At 41.3% G+C, this 16,592-nt stretch overlaps 1 protein-coding gene across 1 annotated transcript in view; it reads left to right on the top strand.

The window, feature by feature from the left end:
* The window catches only part of adgrv1 (adhesion G protein-coupled receptor V1), a gene marked incomplete at its 5' end in the record, with an annotated part of 98,720 nt that overhangs the window by 61,123 nt on the left and 21,005 nt on the right, over positions 1-16,592 (top strand). Inside the window, 3 exons of the mRNA XM_080468020.1 lie at positions 5,408-5,524; positions 10,454-10,632; positions 13,360-13,517. Of these exons, the coding sequence (XP_080324146.1) occupies positions 5,408-5,524; positions 10,454-10,632; positions 13,360-13,517 (454 nt within the window). The remainder of the gene's footprint in view (positions 1-5,407; positions 5,525-10,453; positions 10,633-13,359; positions 13,518-16,592) is intronic.

Here is a 16,592-nt window from a genome sequence, read left to right as displayed (position 1 = left end):
TTGTTGCACTTTGCACTTTATAATGTGATCATCTGTTCTTTTTTTCCCCCTGGTTTTCCTAAACGCTTCTGTTTTTCTTCACTTTCATCTTGTTGACGTTAGCGTTCACGACAGCGACTCTATATCATTCAGCAATGCTGAGTTAAGGTTGCAAAACAAGCATTCAGCCTCTTCCTGACCTGCTTATCATATCAAAGTGAGGTTAAATCTCATCTCATAAAAGTAGAATAATTCCCAAGGCAACAATGTGTCTGGAACAAAAGCAATGGCAGCGAATGAGCTGTCTCCTGGGTGCTTCAGGGCCACAAAACAAAGGAAAGCTCTCTGATTGGGCATGCAGGCAGTGTGAAGAACCAAAAGTTCAGGCCTGAGGTCCTTTTTTAAAAGACCTTTTTCGCAGCCTCTGTCTCCAGTCATTTCTCCTTATCTGCCTTCCTACACATGGTTCACTCTGTAATTTCCTCACTCGCAATTATCTGGGTGTTGTGGTCAAAAATGGCATGCATGAGACAGTATGTCTGTATGCTATCGTGCTGTGATGAGGTAATAAATTCAGGCATTGTGTTGATGTGTGCTTTTTTTTCTTTTTCTTTTTCTTTTTCTTTTCGATCGGACATAAAACCATACAAGCACACACCCAACACACAGATCATTGACAAGACCTGTGTTGGAGCTCTGCACCACCTCCCAGTCCCTCGCCTGGAGGTCTAGACAGGTCGACTCCTTGCTTGTTGCACAAAATGAGAGACGGCCCAGGGACAAAGGCCTGTGCAGTGGATACAACCTAATCGTCCGCAACCTGTCACCTACTCACCTACTCACCTGGCTCTCCCAGCCCCCTGGCAGGTTACCAGTAGTGAAATGTACTCACGTTATTTACACAAGTGACCAACAATAACGACCCTCAGACCTACTTAGCTCTACAAAGATCATATTAATGACAGTTATAACCTCACAACGCTGTTTTCTGTCAAAAGATTTTCATCTCAATGACTTGAATTACTTGCCGTCTTTTATGAGTCATCAAAAGTAGCGCAGTGTGTGCAAAAGAGCAGGAAATACAGATTTTGTTTCCTAAAGAGTGAATTTACTTGGATACTTCTGCCATACCGCATCTATTCTTTGATTTTTTGGAGCTGTTGATGTTGATAACACTGCAGATGGAGAGAATCTTGCTGCACTGTATTCTCTCTATCTGCTGTGTTATCTATGTCACTTCTAGTAATGTTGCCCTATCTCCTCCTTATCGCTCTGGCCTTAATCATTTCACGTTATATCAGTGGTTAAGTCTCTTCTTCTTGACATTTGCATAATAGAATAGAATAGGAGAAGTTCATAAATTCATCTTCTTGTTATGCTGGGGGGGGGTTTGTTTTGTTTTTTTACAAATGCATTAATTGATACACATAAAGATTTTCTTTTTCATTAAGTATTTTCATATCTATTTAAGTTGTAGTCAAAGTTCATCTTTGAAATACAAGCAATAATTTGTTCCTCCCTCTTCTCCGGGTTACACCGTGTCATGGATTAGGTGAAAATACGTGATCGCCAATGTGGGCCACTACCTCCTTTCTGCTTGTTTTGCCCTGGATTTAGTGCAGTGTGTCATTGAGTTTGTTTATTCTGTGTGTATTTAGCTATAGAGAGAGCTGAGGACACCCTTATCTCTGCCCCACCTCGCACCCCATACGACTGTAGTTTCAGAATAAAGATTGTGTGCAGTTGCTTCGATTATGTGTTTGGCCTAATTTGTCACAAAAACAGTGCAATTCACAGTTTGAATACATTTTTGATTTCCATACAGCTCTTTTCCCTCCTTACCCTGCCCTACTATTTCAGCCATATGACATGGAGTGTGATACATTAGCCGGATCACTGACATTGGTGACAAAAGAGTATTATGTAATACCCACGAAAGCAATAATAAGTCAGGTCTGTTTCTTGTCACTGTGTGTGTGTGTGTGTGTGTGTGTGTGTGTGTGTGTGTGTGTGTGTGTGTGTGTGTGTGTGTGTGTGTGTGTGTGTGTGTGTGTGTGTGTGTGTGTGTGTGTGTGTGTGTGTGTGTGTGTGTGTGTGTGTGTGTGTGTGTGTGTGTGTGTGTGTGTGTTTCTATGTGACTGCTTATTTCAAGCCTGTTTTAAACAGCAACCAGACAAACACTAATCAAATTAAAGCCTTATGAAATCCACCCTGTTGGCTGTCAGCTTAGCCAGTCTGGCTCACGATACCTGTTCACCTGGTTTCCATCTTTGACCTCTCGTCCCGAGCTCAGGGACAGCTGGAGCATACAAACACACGGAGACTCATAAAAGGACCCAGAATCATGCATATCTGCAGGCCAGCCACCTGTTAGACAGTCTATTCAGGTCGAGCCTTATCAGACCTTTGCCCTTTTCCCCATTGTCCCGGTTCTCTACTTGCTATGTTACTGTGTCACTTGCACCACCGGTCAATCAGGCCAGATCCTGAAGTGTAGATGGATTTCCCAATATTGTTCTGATCAAGCATTCAATCTAGAGCTAGAATTTAATTTATATCAGTTAAAGTTGATCAGCTTCGCTGAACTGAAGTGGCTGTCAGCTACTCCTCGATTTTGATTTTAAACATGGCTGCGTCACCATTATATTTTGTACCTTAACTCATCTTCATTGCATTGGCTAGTGGAGCTAACATTCGTCACTCAGCCAAAAGACATACATGACATTGACAATAAAGTATATATTTATTGAATGCAGTGATGAATGATAATTATTACAATTTATATCTACATCCCCAGATAAATAATGCTGAGAAAGACTAGAATTTGACTGATGCAGAGTGACAAATGTTGCATGTGTTTCTCGTACAATTTTTGTATTAGAAAAACATTTCATTTGGCAGAATTTGGTTCAATTTATCTCCACCCTTCACAACAGTCCTACTTTTTTTCAAGTGGCACCTCAAGGGGAAACCATTTGACCACTCCTTCAATAGATTGTGCTTAATTTTGTAACGTTAGAACTTGAAAAATGTTTGCTGTGACTTGTTTGCTCATCTCGTAATTATCTCAATGTTTGGCTTGTGAGAAAACGGACGGTGTGTCACGATGTGCCTTTGGCCGACTGAGGCCAGCTCTGCCAAAAACATGAAACCCTGTTCCCATACCAGAACAGCTTCTCCATTCAGGCACAGTTCCAGGTTATTTAGGCGTGAGGTGGTTTTTTTTTTGTTGTTTTTTTTCCATGTACCATCCCTCCCACTCACACCCTCCAGGGCCGGGATGGGAAAATGACTCATGGATCCTATTTGCCTGAAAAGGCCCGGACTTTTCCCCTCACTCAGCAGGAGGAGTTAGACTGGGTCGTTCAAAGCTGGAAAATCCTGGAATTAGTATTTTGGGTTTTTCCTGATTTGTGTTTCAACAAAATAGGTCAGACCAAAAAGAAAGAAAAAAGCGACTGTCGGGAAGCAAAAAGACACTTCAAAAGACATCCAAAGAACCACTCAGCTACCATGGCTCTATTCTAAGAAACTCTATTCATGGTGTCATCTGAAGGGTATGTCGCTTAACGTCACGTCACGCCTTATTCGGAGTAACCTCAGCACAAAACGAGTCAAAGAAATGTCTGCAGGAAAACCGGTCTTGTCAGCTTAACATGTTTACCGTGTTACTGTAGAGACTTTGTTATTGAAACAAACAAGTTAAACCACAAAGGTAAGACCAGTAGACAGAATGAATACTTTAGAAATAACAGTATATACACTTTCAATATGGTGCAATGAAATGAAAATGAATCCAAGATATCCAGGAAATAAGATGGTTAAATTCTGCTTGTATTAATTTAATACTGTTAATTTTTCTTGAGATTCTCAGAGATACACTCATTTAACTGCGTCTATCATTGAGGTTGCAGGTTTTTCTGCATTTTTGATGTTTGCCTTTAACATTGAATAATGAAATCACATTAATGACTACAACCTCAATGATAACCATCTTAATATTTAAAGAAATAATAGCATAATTAATCCTCAATCCAAAACACCTGACTTTCTTTGGTCAGTTCCTATGATCGCTTTCCTGTAATGGACTAATAACCTGTCCAATTGACTCATGCCCCCAGGACCCAAACTTGGATAAAGCATATATTCAGAAGATGAGTGTGGTTGCATTGTGGGAAGTGGGTTAGCACTGTCAAATCCCAACAAAAACACTCCGATGGGGTTTCAGGCCTTTCTTTGTGGAGTTTGTATGTTCTTCCTGAGCTTGCAGGAGTTTTCTTTATGTACTTCCTTCCATGATCCAAAAGCCATGCCAGTTGGTGTTTGATGACTAAACTGCCCCTCAGTGTGAGTGTGATAATGTGGCGAGCTGTCTCGGCTGATTTGCCCCACATTTGTTGGGATTAACAATGACTTTAAGGTGTACCCAATAAAGTGTCTAGTTAGTGTATATTCAGTTGTTTTGGAAACATAAAGAGCTTATGTAGGTCATTTTCAGAACAATTATCCCAGCTTTATGTTAGTGTTGAGGTAACACAGATGAGTACAGTAATTGCTACCTTGGATGCTGTGATGCAACGTTTCTTCTTTTACCTGAAGCTGTATCTGTTGAGTATAACGAACATAATCTAAGTAGCCTCTGACACCACGTTATCTTTCTTCCCGCGTCCCACGGCTCCGTCTGTCTTCCGCTCGGCCTCTCGCTAGTCCGCGGAGCTGGCAGCGGGCCGAAGGGCTGCAGGTTATGTAACAGTCTCCCGGATGCAATGGCACAAGAGGTTAATGAAGCAGTGTGATGGACAGCAGGGCAGCAGTGTATTTTGCTGCCCTCATGGGTTTTCCACACGGTCGTGCCTCCAATGTCGCAAATTGAATTTTGACTGTGAAGCATTCCTGCCTACTGAACTCTCTCTTACGCTGCTCTCTTCTGCAGCTCTGCAATAGCCTTTATTTAAAAAAAAATTTGTTTGGGAAAAGTGCAACGCCCACACATTTGTGCAGATCTTTGTGAGTGTGTGGGATGATATGAAAGAACATATTTGGCAGTGTTGTTTATGTTTACGTTTTTGCTCCTGCCCGACTCACTTACTGCATGGTGATGCAACAGGCCCGCAGAGTATGTTGCATCTCTTTGGGAGCCGGGGGGTTGAATTGCGCTGTCTCCTTTAAAAATGTAAAGACCATTTTAAAAAAAAACTACTTACATTGCCTCATGTGCAATACGACCTGCTGATACTGCATGGAGTACCAACCTGACTGCGTACCAGGGCTACAGCCCGCTATGCAAAATGTCACAGTTTTCTAAGGAATGAACAAATTGTAGCCGTAATAAAGTCTCTGTAGGCTTTTGTTCTTAACGAAAGGATGAGCTCTTCATTTACACACAAACCATCAATGATTCTGTTCTTGTGCTTATGCTTCTCCACAGATTTGTTTCATGGTGTCAGCGTTCCGTGGCCGAGTGTTTTCAGAGGAGAGCTGTGCTGCTCTGGCTCTCTTCTCCCACTATTTCCACCTCAGTCAGTTCTTCTGGATGCTCATACAGGTAAAACAATAAACGAGTTGCTCTCTGATTCATTTTACTCTACGTTTAAATGAAAAACAAACAAACCAAAAAAAAAGGGTTTGAAACACGTAGTTCAGCACAGATTTTATTATTAGCTTTCGATTTTCTATGGGGACAGCAGATGGCCGTTAGAAAAAGTGCACTTCTATAATTGTTTTCGTTGTTGTGGTGTGGGAGAATGATAGATGATTATTTCACTGCCTGTTACAAGCTCTAGTTTTAAATCTTTGACTAAAAAATACAAATAAAAGTCAATTCAGACGCCTGTATTGTTAAGCAACGTCTTTGAAATCCACTTCACTATTCTGTTTATTTTAGTTTGGTGCAAATAAAGGTAAATCCTGTGAAGGATTTCTTTCTTTTATTTCAGCATTTTTCTGTTGAAGGACACCTTCAAAGTGAAATCTCTTTTCCCTCTCTGCCTCATTTTCCTCATGACTTGGCATGGACAGGGTTCCCATTCTTTCTCCCGTTCTTTTCGTGGACCATGTGTGTTTTTTTTTTTTATGTAATAGGTAGTGAAACTTCATCCCTTCATCACGTGGACTGGGACAAGTTTTCTTTAGGGGGCGAGATGAAGGTACCAGAATGCCACATGACATGACCTTTAGCTTCAGACTGGTACCACTTAGTAACACCTAAGTTCCTCACCACCTCCTTCCCAACCATCTGGCCTGTATTGCTTCTTTTTTTTTTCTTTTTTTCTTTTCTTCTGTGCTGTAATCACCGGTACTAAAGCCGTTCAGGAAACTGGAACACACAAAGACTCCATTGACTCTGACAACCGGGGTCCAACTGATAAGAACCTCTGTTTCAATATCTCCGTAGACACTGCTCTTTTTCTAGCTTTAAACATACAATATACTACATGCAAAGCTACAGTATGAAATATAATTTAGACTTGGCAACGTACATCTGGCCTAAGCCAAATTTAATCCCTCAGATAGACGAAGGATGACTTGTGACCTGCTAAGAGAGCACAGGAATGTGGTTTACATAGTATGGAGCATTTTCACAACCCCTATAGAGAGTCCCCGGGGATAGGCTTTTACCTCAGCTGATCCTTCTCCATTAAATCCCACGCTGTAGAGGGACAAATGTACTGACAGAATGTGTCTTCAAATGTTTGTTTTTCATGACGTTTACATTAAAACAGAGGCCTCAACACAGTATTTGAGGGTTATGTAATCACGATGGATGCGAGATGAATGTAACTACAACCAAATGTATCTATGTTTGTTAAAACGTAGCCTTGCACTTGATAACAAGAAGATGTTTTTAAAGTCATTCTTTAATTTCATGTGGTCTGTATTTGTGCCACGCATATTCATTTTAGAGGTCACAACACACCAACTTGTGGGCACATGGTGAATAATGTTGCAGTGGCTTACCGTCACTCTGGTACCTCTAAATAAAAACCTGTGCAACCAGGTGCCTTCAGAAGTCACCTTCAAGCTGGCGTCAGAATATCAGGTTTGCTGAACATGGGCCTGCATGGTTGCAGATCGGTCGGAGTAGTTATGCTGAACAAACTCCACCGCAAAAGAAAGAACCTACACAATTCTGTCCAGGTGGTTCTAATGTTGTGGCTGCTATATGAGTCTCCAGAACAAACAGGCCTGTCCCTAAATGAACTTCTTCTTGATTTCTTGCGTAAGCCTTCAGCTTTCGCTTTCTTTAGGTCACTCTTCAATCACCCACACATAAGTCAACATACGCGTTGTTTATGTAGTGCATATAATCTGTTTTTGCACAAATAATATAATAGGGTGAAGTATTATGTGCTTAGCACTTGAATACGCTAATGAGGACTAGCCACATTGGCGTGATGCTGGAACCGTGCGGTCCGTGCCGGCCGCGCAAAGCAATTTTCTTTTCTTTTTTTCATTTGAGACTGTTTGCTCACTGTGACTTCTGGGATATTTTAACGGATAAAGACTCAGACCAAAGGCTTTCATGTGGCTTAAGAAGTGTTAGAATTTGGATGACGGCAGCGCAAAGTGAGATGAAATGAGTTGTGACGTGCAAGCTGAATTGTGACACACATGGTGGTCGTTGGCGTGATAACAGAGCGCAATACTTCCTCTGAAAGGAACGTTAACACAGGTTCACCAGAGAGAGGAGGTTAAGTACTGACGGTGTGGCACAAAGTGGGAAAAAAAAATACTCAAAATTGTATTTATATATTTTTTCATGAATTGCACTTGTTTTTTTAAAAACGCTGCCAAAAAGCATCTCCAACAATTTTTATAAAAAAAAAAATTGTCAGCAGTTATAGTAGCTGACACTTCAGCTTCCACTGATGGCCATCACGAAAACCCTTCTGTCCTCACCAACGTCTCTGTATCGACCCCACTGACGTCTCACTGCTCAGTTTTTCCCCTATCAGGTAGCTGCTTCAGGATAAGTGCAAAATATGAGTGGGCGCCAGCAGCCCATCTCAGACCGCGAACAATCAATAACGTGTGTGTGTGTGTGTGTGTGTGTGTGTGTGTGTGTGTGTGTGTGTGTGTGTGTGTGTGTGTGTGTGTGTGTGTGTGTGTGTGTGTGTGTGTGTGTGTGTGTGTGTGTGTGTGTGTGTGTGTGTGTGTGTGTGTCCAATAATTAGTCAGGGGAATAAACTCTGACATAATGCCAGAAAACAGCCAATAATTGAATCACGATCCAGACCAGACACTTCTTGGTACCAGAGGCCTCCTCAGATCACCTCAAAATCTGGGTAATGTTGCTCAACTGCAGTTGTTTTGGCTCAGATACATCCAGCAGTGTTTAATTGCATGGCTGTGTTTTAAGCCTGTGTCACAGTTTGAAACAACAAATGACGGCACAACGTTTGCTGCTTTGCAGTTCGTGAGTAGCTGTCAGCATGTTATTGGCAGGACATTTAATTTGATGTGCATTGGGAAAAGAAACCAAGACACTCTTTGCCAATCAACCAGCTAAACAGTAGTATTTATCAAATCAAATGGGACATGGACTCAGTGATATCAAGCAGTTTTGGTTTTCACACCATTAAGCAAGTTCTTCCCTTTAGGTACACACTTTTAGTTTTACTCATTATCCATTCCTCATAATCCATTCATTTTAATATATCAATTTCCATACTGTGCTCAATTTTCTGAACTCCATTTTCGAACTTTCTTGGGGTTGCATGGTGCAAAAGCCAATCCTCACTGACTCTGGGTGAAGATACGTCCCCAGTCTGTCAGAGGGCAAACACAGAGAGACCGACAAGGACACATTCACATTCACAGCTTCACATGTAATGTAGTAAAAACATAAGGAAAATGGATGCCCAGAGTAAACTCATATACACAGAGGGTACAAATGCACAAAAAAAGATTAATAATCTTCCGAATAATATGTACCAAAATAGCCCACACTGTTAAAAGGCCTCACAGTGATGGAGTGGTTACCGCTCTTGCCTCTTACCAAGAAGGTGGCTGCTTTGTGTTTGAGCAGATTGCATGTGGGTTTCCTTCGACAATCTAAAAGCATGGCTGTCTGTTGATTCTAAACTGCACATGAAGGTGTGAAGTGTTTGTGGTTGCCCATCTCTCTTAGTTTGCTGTGTGAATGGGCCGATGACCTGTCTGGAGTCAGCTGGATAGATTAATACATGTTCAAAGTGTGCAAGTGGAGTTCAGTTTCAGCATTACTTTGTAAAAACAGGCATTGTTCTTTGTTTTTTTTGTTGTCATGAGAGCCATCCCTGTGCTATTGTTGGGTGTAAAGATAGTTCAGTGATCCTGCACGAAAGGCCGACAGAGTTTATCTGGTCACATAACATGAAGTGAAGATAGAAAATCCATACTCTCCTGTAATCATTGAGCCAGTGCTGGTGATTATGCAAATGCACAAGTGACCTACAACTCAACAAGTATGCCGATCTGCATCGCAGACATTTTGCCTGGCAACACAATGCTCTGCCCTGTTTTGTCAACAGACTGTGAGGCGATGCAGCCACTGCAGAGGCAGTCGCTCAGCACAGAGTTGCCTCTTATCCATTTACTGCACCTCAGAAGCTGCAGTCCACCCACAGCTAAACAAGAACAGTTCTCCAATCTGACTGATATTAACCTATCGCTGAAGTGCTGTCAGGTCCAGCTGTTACACAACTGGAACTGTGTGATGTACATGTGGCTGTGTGTACTTGTGCAGCGAGGTCTAATGTGTCTGTGATTATACAACATGGTTTTGATAGCGGTTGAGGCAGTTGTCAGAGGTACAGTTCAGCATCTTTAAACCCCCTTTGATTACTTGTTGGAAAATTCTTGCTGTGCAAACACCCTCCCTAAGTGTTTATTTGCAGATGGACAAAAGAAAATCAACTGCTATTCTTTAAATCTGTTGCTTAAACTTTAATTGCATTGTCCCATGATGCATTAAAAATAAATAAAAAGCATCGAAAAATGTTTGTTTTGTCAATTAGATTGTAGAAAAGGTTGATTGGAAGGTGAAAGCCTTTGATTTTAAGACCTAAAATTAGCCATTGCTCCTTGTGCTCGCTCTCAGGGGAGCTGCTGAAGCCTTTGCACCATGATAAGACATTGTGGCTGTTTTGCAATCAACAGGTGTTCAGAAAAGCCTCTTATGTAACAATGCTTGGCTCAGCGTATCAGATGGATGAGACTATGAAAGCCCACTAGATTACCAAAGAAAACCCACAGCTATTTTGGGCGCAATGCAAGTGAGGAATGTGTTTTCTTGCTTCTCTCCCTGTGAAGAATAGACGTCCTCAAAAGCAAATGAAAGCTAAAATTGAAAAAAAAAAAAAAAAAAAAGTTCCTCCACAGTCCAAACATTTTATATTTATCTAAGTTTTTGTACATCAGGAAGGTTGTTTGTGTTCAGCCGCAACATTTTGTTCTCTTCACATCCTTGTGTTTTCTCAAACTGTTCCCTCAGGCGGTGAACTTCTGGCAAGTGCTGGTGATGAATGATGAACACACAGAGCGCCGATACCTGCTCTACTTCCTGTTGGGCTGGGGTCTTCCTGCTCTTGTCATTATCATCCTGGTCACTGTACTGCTCGGCGGCTTAGAGTGGAGCCGATACGAAGTATACGGACTAGTACAAGGAGACGTGTGAGTGCTGTTTTCTCAACCTACTTACGTACACAAGTGGTCCTTTTAAACTGAAGGCAAAAATCTGAAATCAGTCCAACACTAATGAGAACTGGTTTTATGGGAAGTCTCAGGAAGAGGGTGCAAACTGGTGAGTCATTTGTGGAGTTTACGGTTTGTTTGTTTGTTTGTTTGGGTTTTATTTTTTTTTAAGTTTCGCGCAAATTCTACTTTAGAGGAAAAGCAGAATAAACAGCTGACACCTGAAACAGTGACGTCATATGAGGAGGTTTCTCATCCAATCAGCGGAATGAATGAAGGAAGGAGTTTCAGTCTTGAAGCATCACCCCACACTGAAACTCTGTCTTCACCTCGAAGGTGGAGTCATTCACAACGCATTCTAGAGGGAGCTATTTATAACCGTATAGCCATTTATATATAGAGCACGTCCAACCTTTAGCATAACAGATGGAATTGTGTTTACAGAAACTCAGAAAGCGTCATTAGACAGGTGTGTTTATCTTTTTTGTGTCTGCGACAGGAAAAAGGAAAACATCGATGAAGTCTGAAGCTGTGAATCACATCTAAAATTAACTGGGGGTCTTAGGTGTGGCTGTTATCCTTGGGATCAGGAGTGTTTCCTGTAGGTGGGTGTGTGCGAGACACCGAGTGTATACATGAGGACTCAAGGACACAGAGGAGTATTCAGTTTCCCAGGAAGCACACCTTCCTCTTTGAGGGAATGAGACAGCCGTTGGATTCATTTCCCCGCCTCTCTCTCTCTTGCTCTCGCTCGCTCTCGCTCGCTCTCTCTCTCTCTCTCTCTCTCACGTTCTGTCCATCTCTCTTCCCATCAGCGTAAATAGGGAGCCGCTTGTTTTCTCACTGCTGCAGCTGTATCAGTTTCACCCTACCTGCTCATAAACAAATGTCAAGCTCAGATGTTTTGCCAACAGGCACTGTTGTGTCATATGTATTTTTGGAGTAATTTAATCTGCACATGTTTCATGAGATGTCTCAACAATAGTTATTGCAAGTAAAGCACATTTATGAAGAGATCAATGTTAGATATGTGTTGAAATAGATACTGAGATGTGACCTGATGAGTGCACAGTCATCAAGTCACCGCAGTTGTTCTGAATAATTCAAAATTGTTAAATTTTCTATTATCAACACAGTGCTGGTAACTTTTTCTTTCATCCAGGAAAGATTGTACTTTACTTTTCTGTTAGGCAGGAAACATTGTAAGCCAACGATAAGCCTTCCTCTATGCATAACAGTGGCCACTTTATTAGGTGCACATCAATCCATTTTCTATAGAGCTTGATCCAACTCAGGTTTGCTTGTGTTTGGGCTGGGACATCTATCACAGAGTAAATAAACATACATATTCACATTCACAGCTACGGGTATTTTAGTATCTATGGGAGGAAACTGGACTACCTGTAAAAAACCCACGCATGCACATGCTCACTTAATAATGCTACTTGTGCACAGCTGATCAGGAGAAGTGATTGTAAACATTTTATCCACGGATGTTATTGTGATAACGTCACTTTGATACCCGGACACACAATTATGAATCATTAAAGACGGCTTTACAGCCAGCTTGTAAACGTAATCTCTGTAGTTCAACATAAATGTACTGTGATCACATTGTAAAAAAAATCTCAAGAGAGGGATTTCCCTTTAGACGGATTGAATTTATTGAATTAACTTTAACAAAAGCAGAGATGACTCGTGACCTCATACTGCTCACGGCAGAATATGTAATAAAATCCTTGCCACATTTCTTCGAAAACCCCCATATAAAGGGACTTTATTTTCATTTCTCCTGAACCATTTCGTCTGTGAATTAGACTCATGGGTAATGTTTACTTTATCCACTGCAGGAAATCCCTGGGATTTTTCCTCTTTGTGAGACTACTATGAGACAGTACAGTAGGGCCTCATCCCCTCACAAGGCCACATCAGGACAAATATCCATATTACAGGGTATTCTGTCTCTGTCTGGCTGTCTTGTTGGGACATGGATACTGTGGTTTATTTGGCATACCTCATGTTATGTTGTGGCTAGCATCGATCCAAGTTTTTTTTTCTGAGATTAGTCGAACCTGCTGAGGCCCTGTTTTGTAATTATTGCTCCCACAAATCCGGGCAGCGTCTTGTTTTGTGAAAGAGGAGAAGTCACATGAGTGTTTTGCTCGGTGTTTTTCAGTTACACTTTGGAGGAGTTGTTGACTTTCCCAGAGAAACAATATTTCTCTCAGTTTCAATTGAATCAAGATAAACGTGCCGTAAAATGAGACCCGTTGCGGGATAAGTTCTCCAACACAGAGACACGCAAACAGCTCACGTTTGACTATTTATTGTTTCTCGTCAGTCCCTTGCCCTCCCCTCTGAGAGTATTTAATATTTTCCTGCTCCCTCAGCAGAGTTAAGAACTTGTGTGTCTCGCGGCTGCCGCTGTTGAGCAACAATCCTCTGAGTCATACGCAAGTTGAGAGGTCCAAATGAGCAGGTCCTGTTTGTGAAACACTCAGAAACAAGTTTCTTTGAAGTAAATATAGAGCATGTAATCTGTTTTCCGTTTTCCAGAGCTTACCTCTGAGCTGGACTTTTACGTTAATGCTTTTTAGCATGACTTCCCCCACATTCCCCATCCTGTTTTTTTTTTTTTTTTTTTTTAAAGAAATACTCCGAACGCTCCAAACCAGTGACAAAAACTTCTGTCCTTCCCTCCTCTAGGTGCTTTATCCCAAACATCTATGTGGCTCTGTGCACGGCGGTGCTCGTGCCCCTCATCTGTCTAGTTGCAGTGCTGGTTGTGTTCATCCACGCCTACCAAGTTACTGAGCAGTGGAAGGCCTACGACGACATTTATCGCGGACGGACCAACAGCACAGGTAACCTTTGCGTGTATGAGCAAATACTGAAACGCACTCAAATATATTGCATTACAAAAACACAAAGATTTGAGATTGTACTGCAGGAAGTAAAATAAATGTACAGACAGAGATAAAGAAATTCTCCGAATGCTTCCACTGAGTGACTCTATGACAGGCTCTAAACTGTTTTCGACTTTATTCCAGAATAAAATGATCGATCTTTTTATTGCTCCCTGCTATTTTTGATTGAGATGCACAATAGAAACAAAATGTCCCGTTTTTAACAATAAAATAAATATATCTTGTAAGCCATATCATTTATTTGATGTTATGCAGTCAAGAATTGAACATGATTTAAAGCAGTATTTGTAAATATGTTATGTTTTCATTTAATTTAAGAGTCATTTCAAGAACTATTAATAAAACTAATTCATGGGGATGTCCTGATTGGATTGGCAGTATCAGGACTGTTTATAGCATGTTTTAATTGGTATATTGAGCTCATCATTTCCGCCATTGTTTTTTTATTACAACAGCTCCCATAAATTCCGTAATCTAAGCGGCCATGTATGTGACAACATACAAGATTATTCAAAAGAAGAAGTGACCACGGTTACTTTCACCACTGACATCTTGAGCCCCGACCGTTTGTCTCGCATCACTGCTCAGTGTCAATACACAGTGGATTGATTCTGACAGTTTTCAGGTCTCATACAGGACAGAATGTGAAAGAGGACATCCAGGAAACGATGCGCAATTCTGAATAAAAAAGTTCATTTCATTCAGTATTTCATCATGATCGGTCAATACACAATTTTTAAAGAATCTGATTGAGATGGAAGGGGAAATATAAAAAAAAATCTTATCGGGGCATCTCTTAAAATGAACATTCTTGTTTTCACAGAGATTACCATCAAAGAACAGTGTGAATGTTCACTGTTTATTAATCGCACTTGGTCGCTTCGCCCACACATGAAGATCTCCAGCCAAACGACTTTAGTCCCTTATCATCATGGCTGTAATCAGTCGCCATCAGTGAGCGTCAGCAGGCTTTAGTTTGTTTTGCTCAGTCAAGGCCCTCCAATGACAAAGCAAAGCCTGAATTAGTGCCAGTTCTTTGGCTGGCGAGGGTTTGCCCTGCACACTGTGTGTGGCCTCAGAAGTAGAGCTGGAAACCAAAACAGTTATTTGCTGAGCTGCAGAAATATGCGCATTATTAAAAAGAGAGGATTTTTTTCCCCCTCATCTGTAAAATAGACCGAGGCCAAAGGCCAAACTCTGGAGTTCACTACTTAATGAGGCGCATTTTCCTCAGGAGGATAGATATTATAAGAGAACCAGACAGGTTTGAGAGAAATACTAATATGACTGTATGTTGATCGAGTTCCAAGAAAGCTTTTGGGTACTGAATATGTTAGTCCTGTTTAAAGAATAAAAAAATGCTACATGCTTTATGCTACATTGGCATTGTATTCAGCCATTTCCATGTCATTCGTTGTTATTGTTGCATATGGCAAAATGACCATTATACAACTCGTGCAATAAACCACATCACAGTGTCATCATGTTTAAAATCCAAAAGAGCATGAAATAGCTTCATAATAGTGGGATGTGTTGTTCTACACACAGCTTCGACCTTTTCCCATGATCTGAGTATGTTTAGAAACATCTAAACCTGCATCCTGATGTGCATTTTGCACCAGTCCCACAAACCAATGTTGACAAAAGCTTTTGATTGGCCTCTCTAATATCTTCACATATCTGCCCTAGACTCTATGTTCTGTTCACTCCTGCTTTCTGGACTGGGAATGTGACCTCGGCTTTCCCAGACAGCTGAGGCATGTGTGCACAACCTGTGGGGCAGCAGACGCCGTTTTGACAATGAATATTGAGGTCACATTTGCGAATTCCCTACAACAGCAAACAACTGTTGATAGGAGATAAGCTAAAGGCAAACCTGCATCTGTGTGTGCATGCACGAATGTGAGAAGCCCACATGTGAAGCTCACAGGGCTGTGTGAAATATTGCAGGACTTGTGACGTGAGTGACATCAAGCGAGCGTGTCAGTGTGTGTTCCTGCACGATCCTCACGACGTGCAGGCATGCGCATGTGCAAAATCGAGAGGAATGAAAGAAAGAAAAAAAATCATTCACATCAGAGCGGAAATCCATCGAACATCAGTAAATGATCATAGTTTTAGCTGAACACAGGAGGCGCAAGATGCAATACTCTTCACATGTGAGCAGATGTTTCTGCAGAAGACAGTTGAATGACTAACTATTATTGTTGTTATGGCACAACGTGTTCCCTGACTGCACTTTGATCGTTTAATTGTCAGGAATAATTGAATTGCTGGATAAGGTTTGATCGTGGGTGTTGGGCTTCTTACTTTGGGTGTTCCAACACGTGCATTTGGTTTTTACTGATACCGGACACCTGTTTTCAATTTGCTTTCACAGCCTTCTTATCAGTTGTCTTGAAATGCAAACTGGTGCAAGGAGCTTCATCACAGTTGATTGGAGTCTGGTTAATTTTCCCATACCCTGTTTCCACAGATGTTTTTAAAGACAGTGCACATAATTCATTCAGGAACTATTTAATTGCTTTTAGCTTTTAGCTTCTTTTTTTTATTAATTTTCTTGATCAATAATCCCAACTTGCACTCAACTTATTACAGTTTGTTGTTATTACAGCTGCTGACCTTTCTGTGACAGCGAATGTCAGTTTCTTCCTGGGTGTTTTTCTTCCACACACACACACACACACACACACACACACACACACACACACACACACACACACACACACACACACACACACACATACACCCTCTTCTCAGTTTGTCTTCTCACACCAAGAATCTGCTCTGATCAAATATGAACTGGAGTCTGTCTGCCCGCCTGTGGAGAAAAGCAGCTCCCTTGTGTTGACCTTAAATCAGTAGATATTGTTTGAGAAAGAAATTGGACTGCTGAGGATTATGCTGTGTGTGTTTAGGTCTTTGCTCCAGACAGAAAGATACCCATGACATCATTTCACCGCTCTCACACTCGCGCATGTTGTTGCACATAAAGTCAGTCGTGAAAACGGC

Source organism: Lipophrys pholis, assembly GCF_963383615.2.
Source record: "Lipophrys pholis genome assembly, chromosome: 7".
Classification (NCBI taxonomy): Eukaryota; Metazoa; Chordata; class Actinopteri; order Blenniiformes; family Blenniidae; genus Lipophrys; species Lipophrys pholis.
Note: the sequence above shows the minus strand (reverse complement) of the source record. Positions and strands in the feature narration are given on the sequence as shown.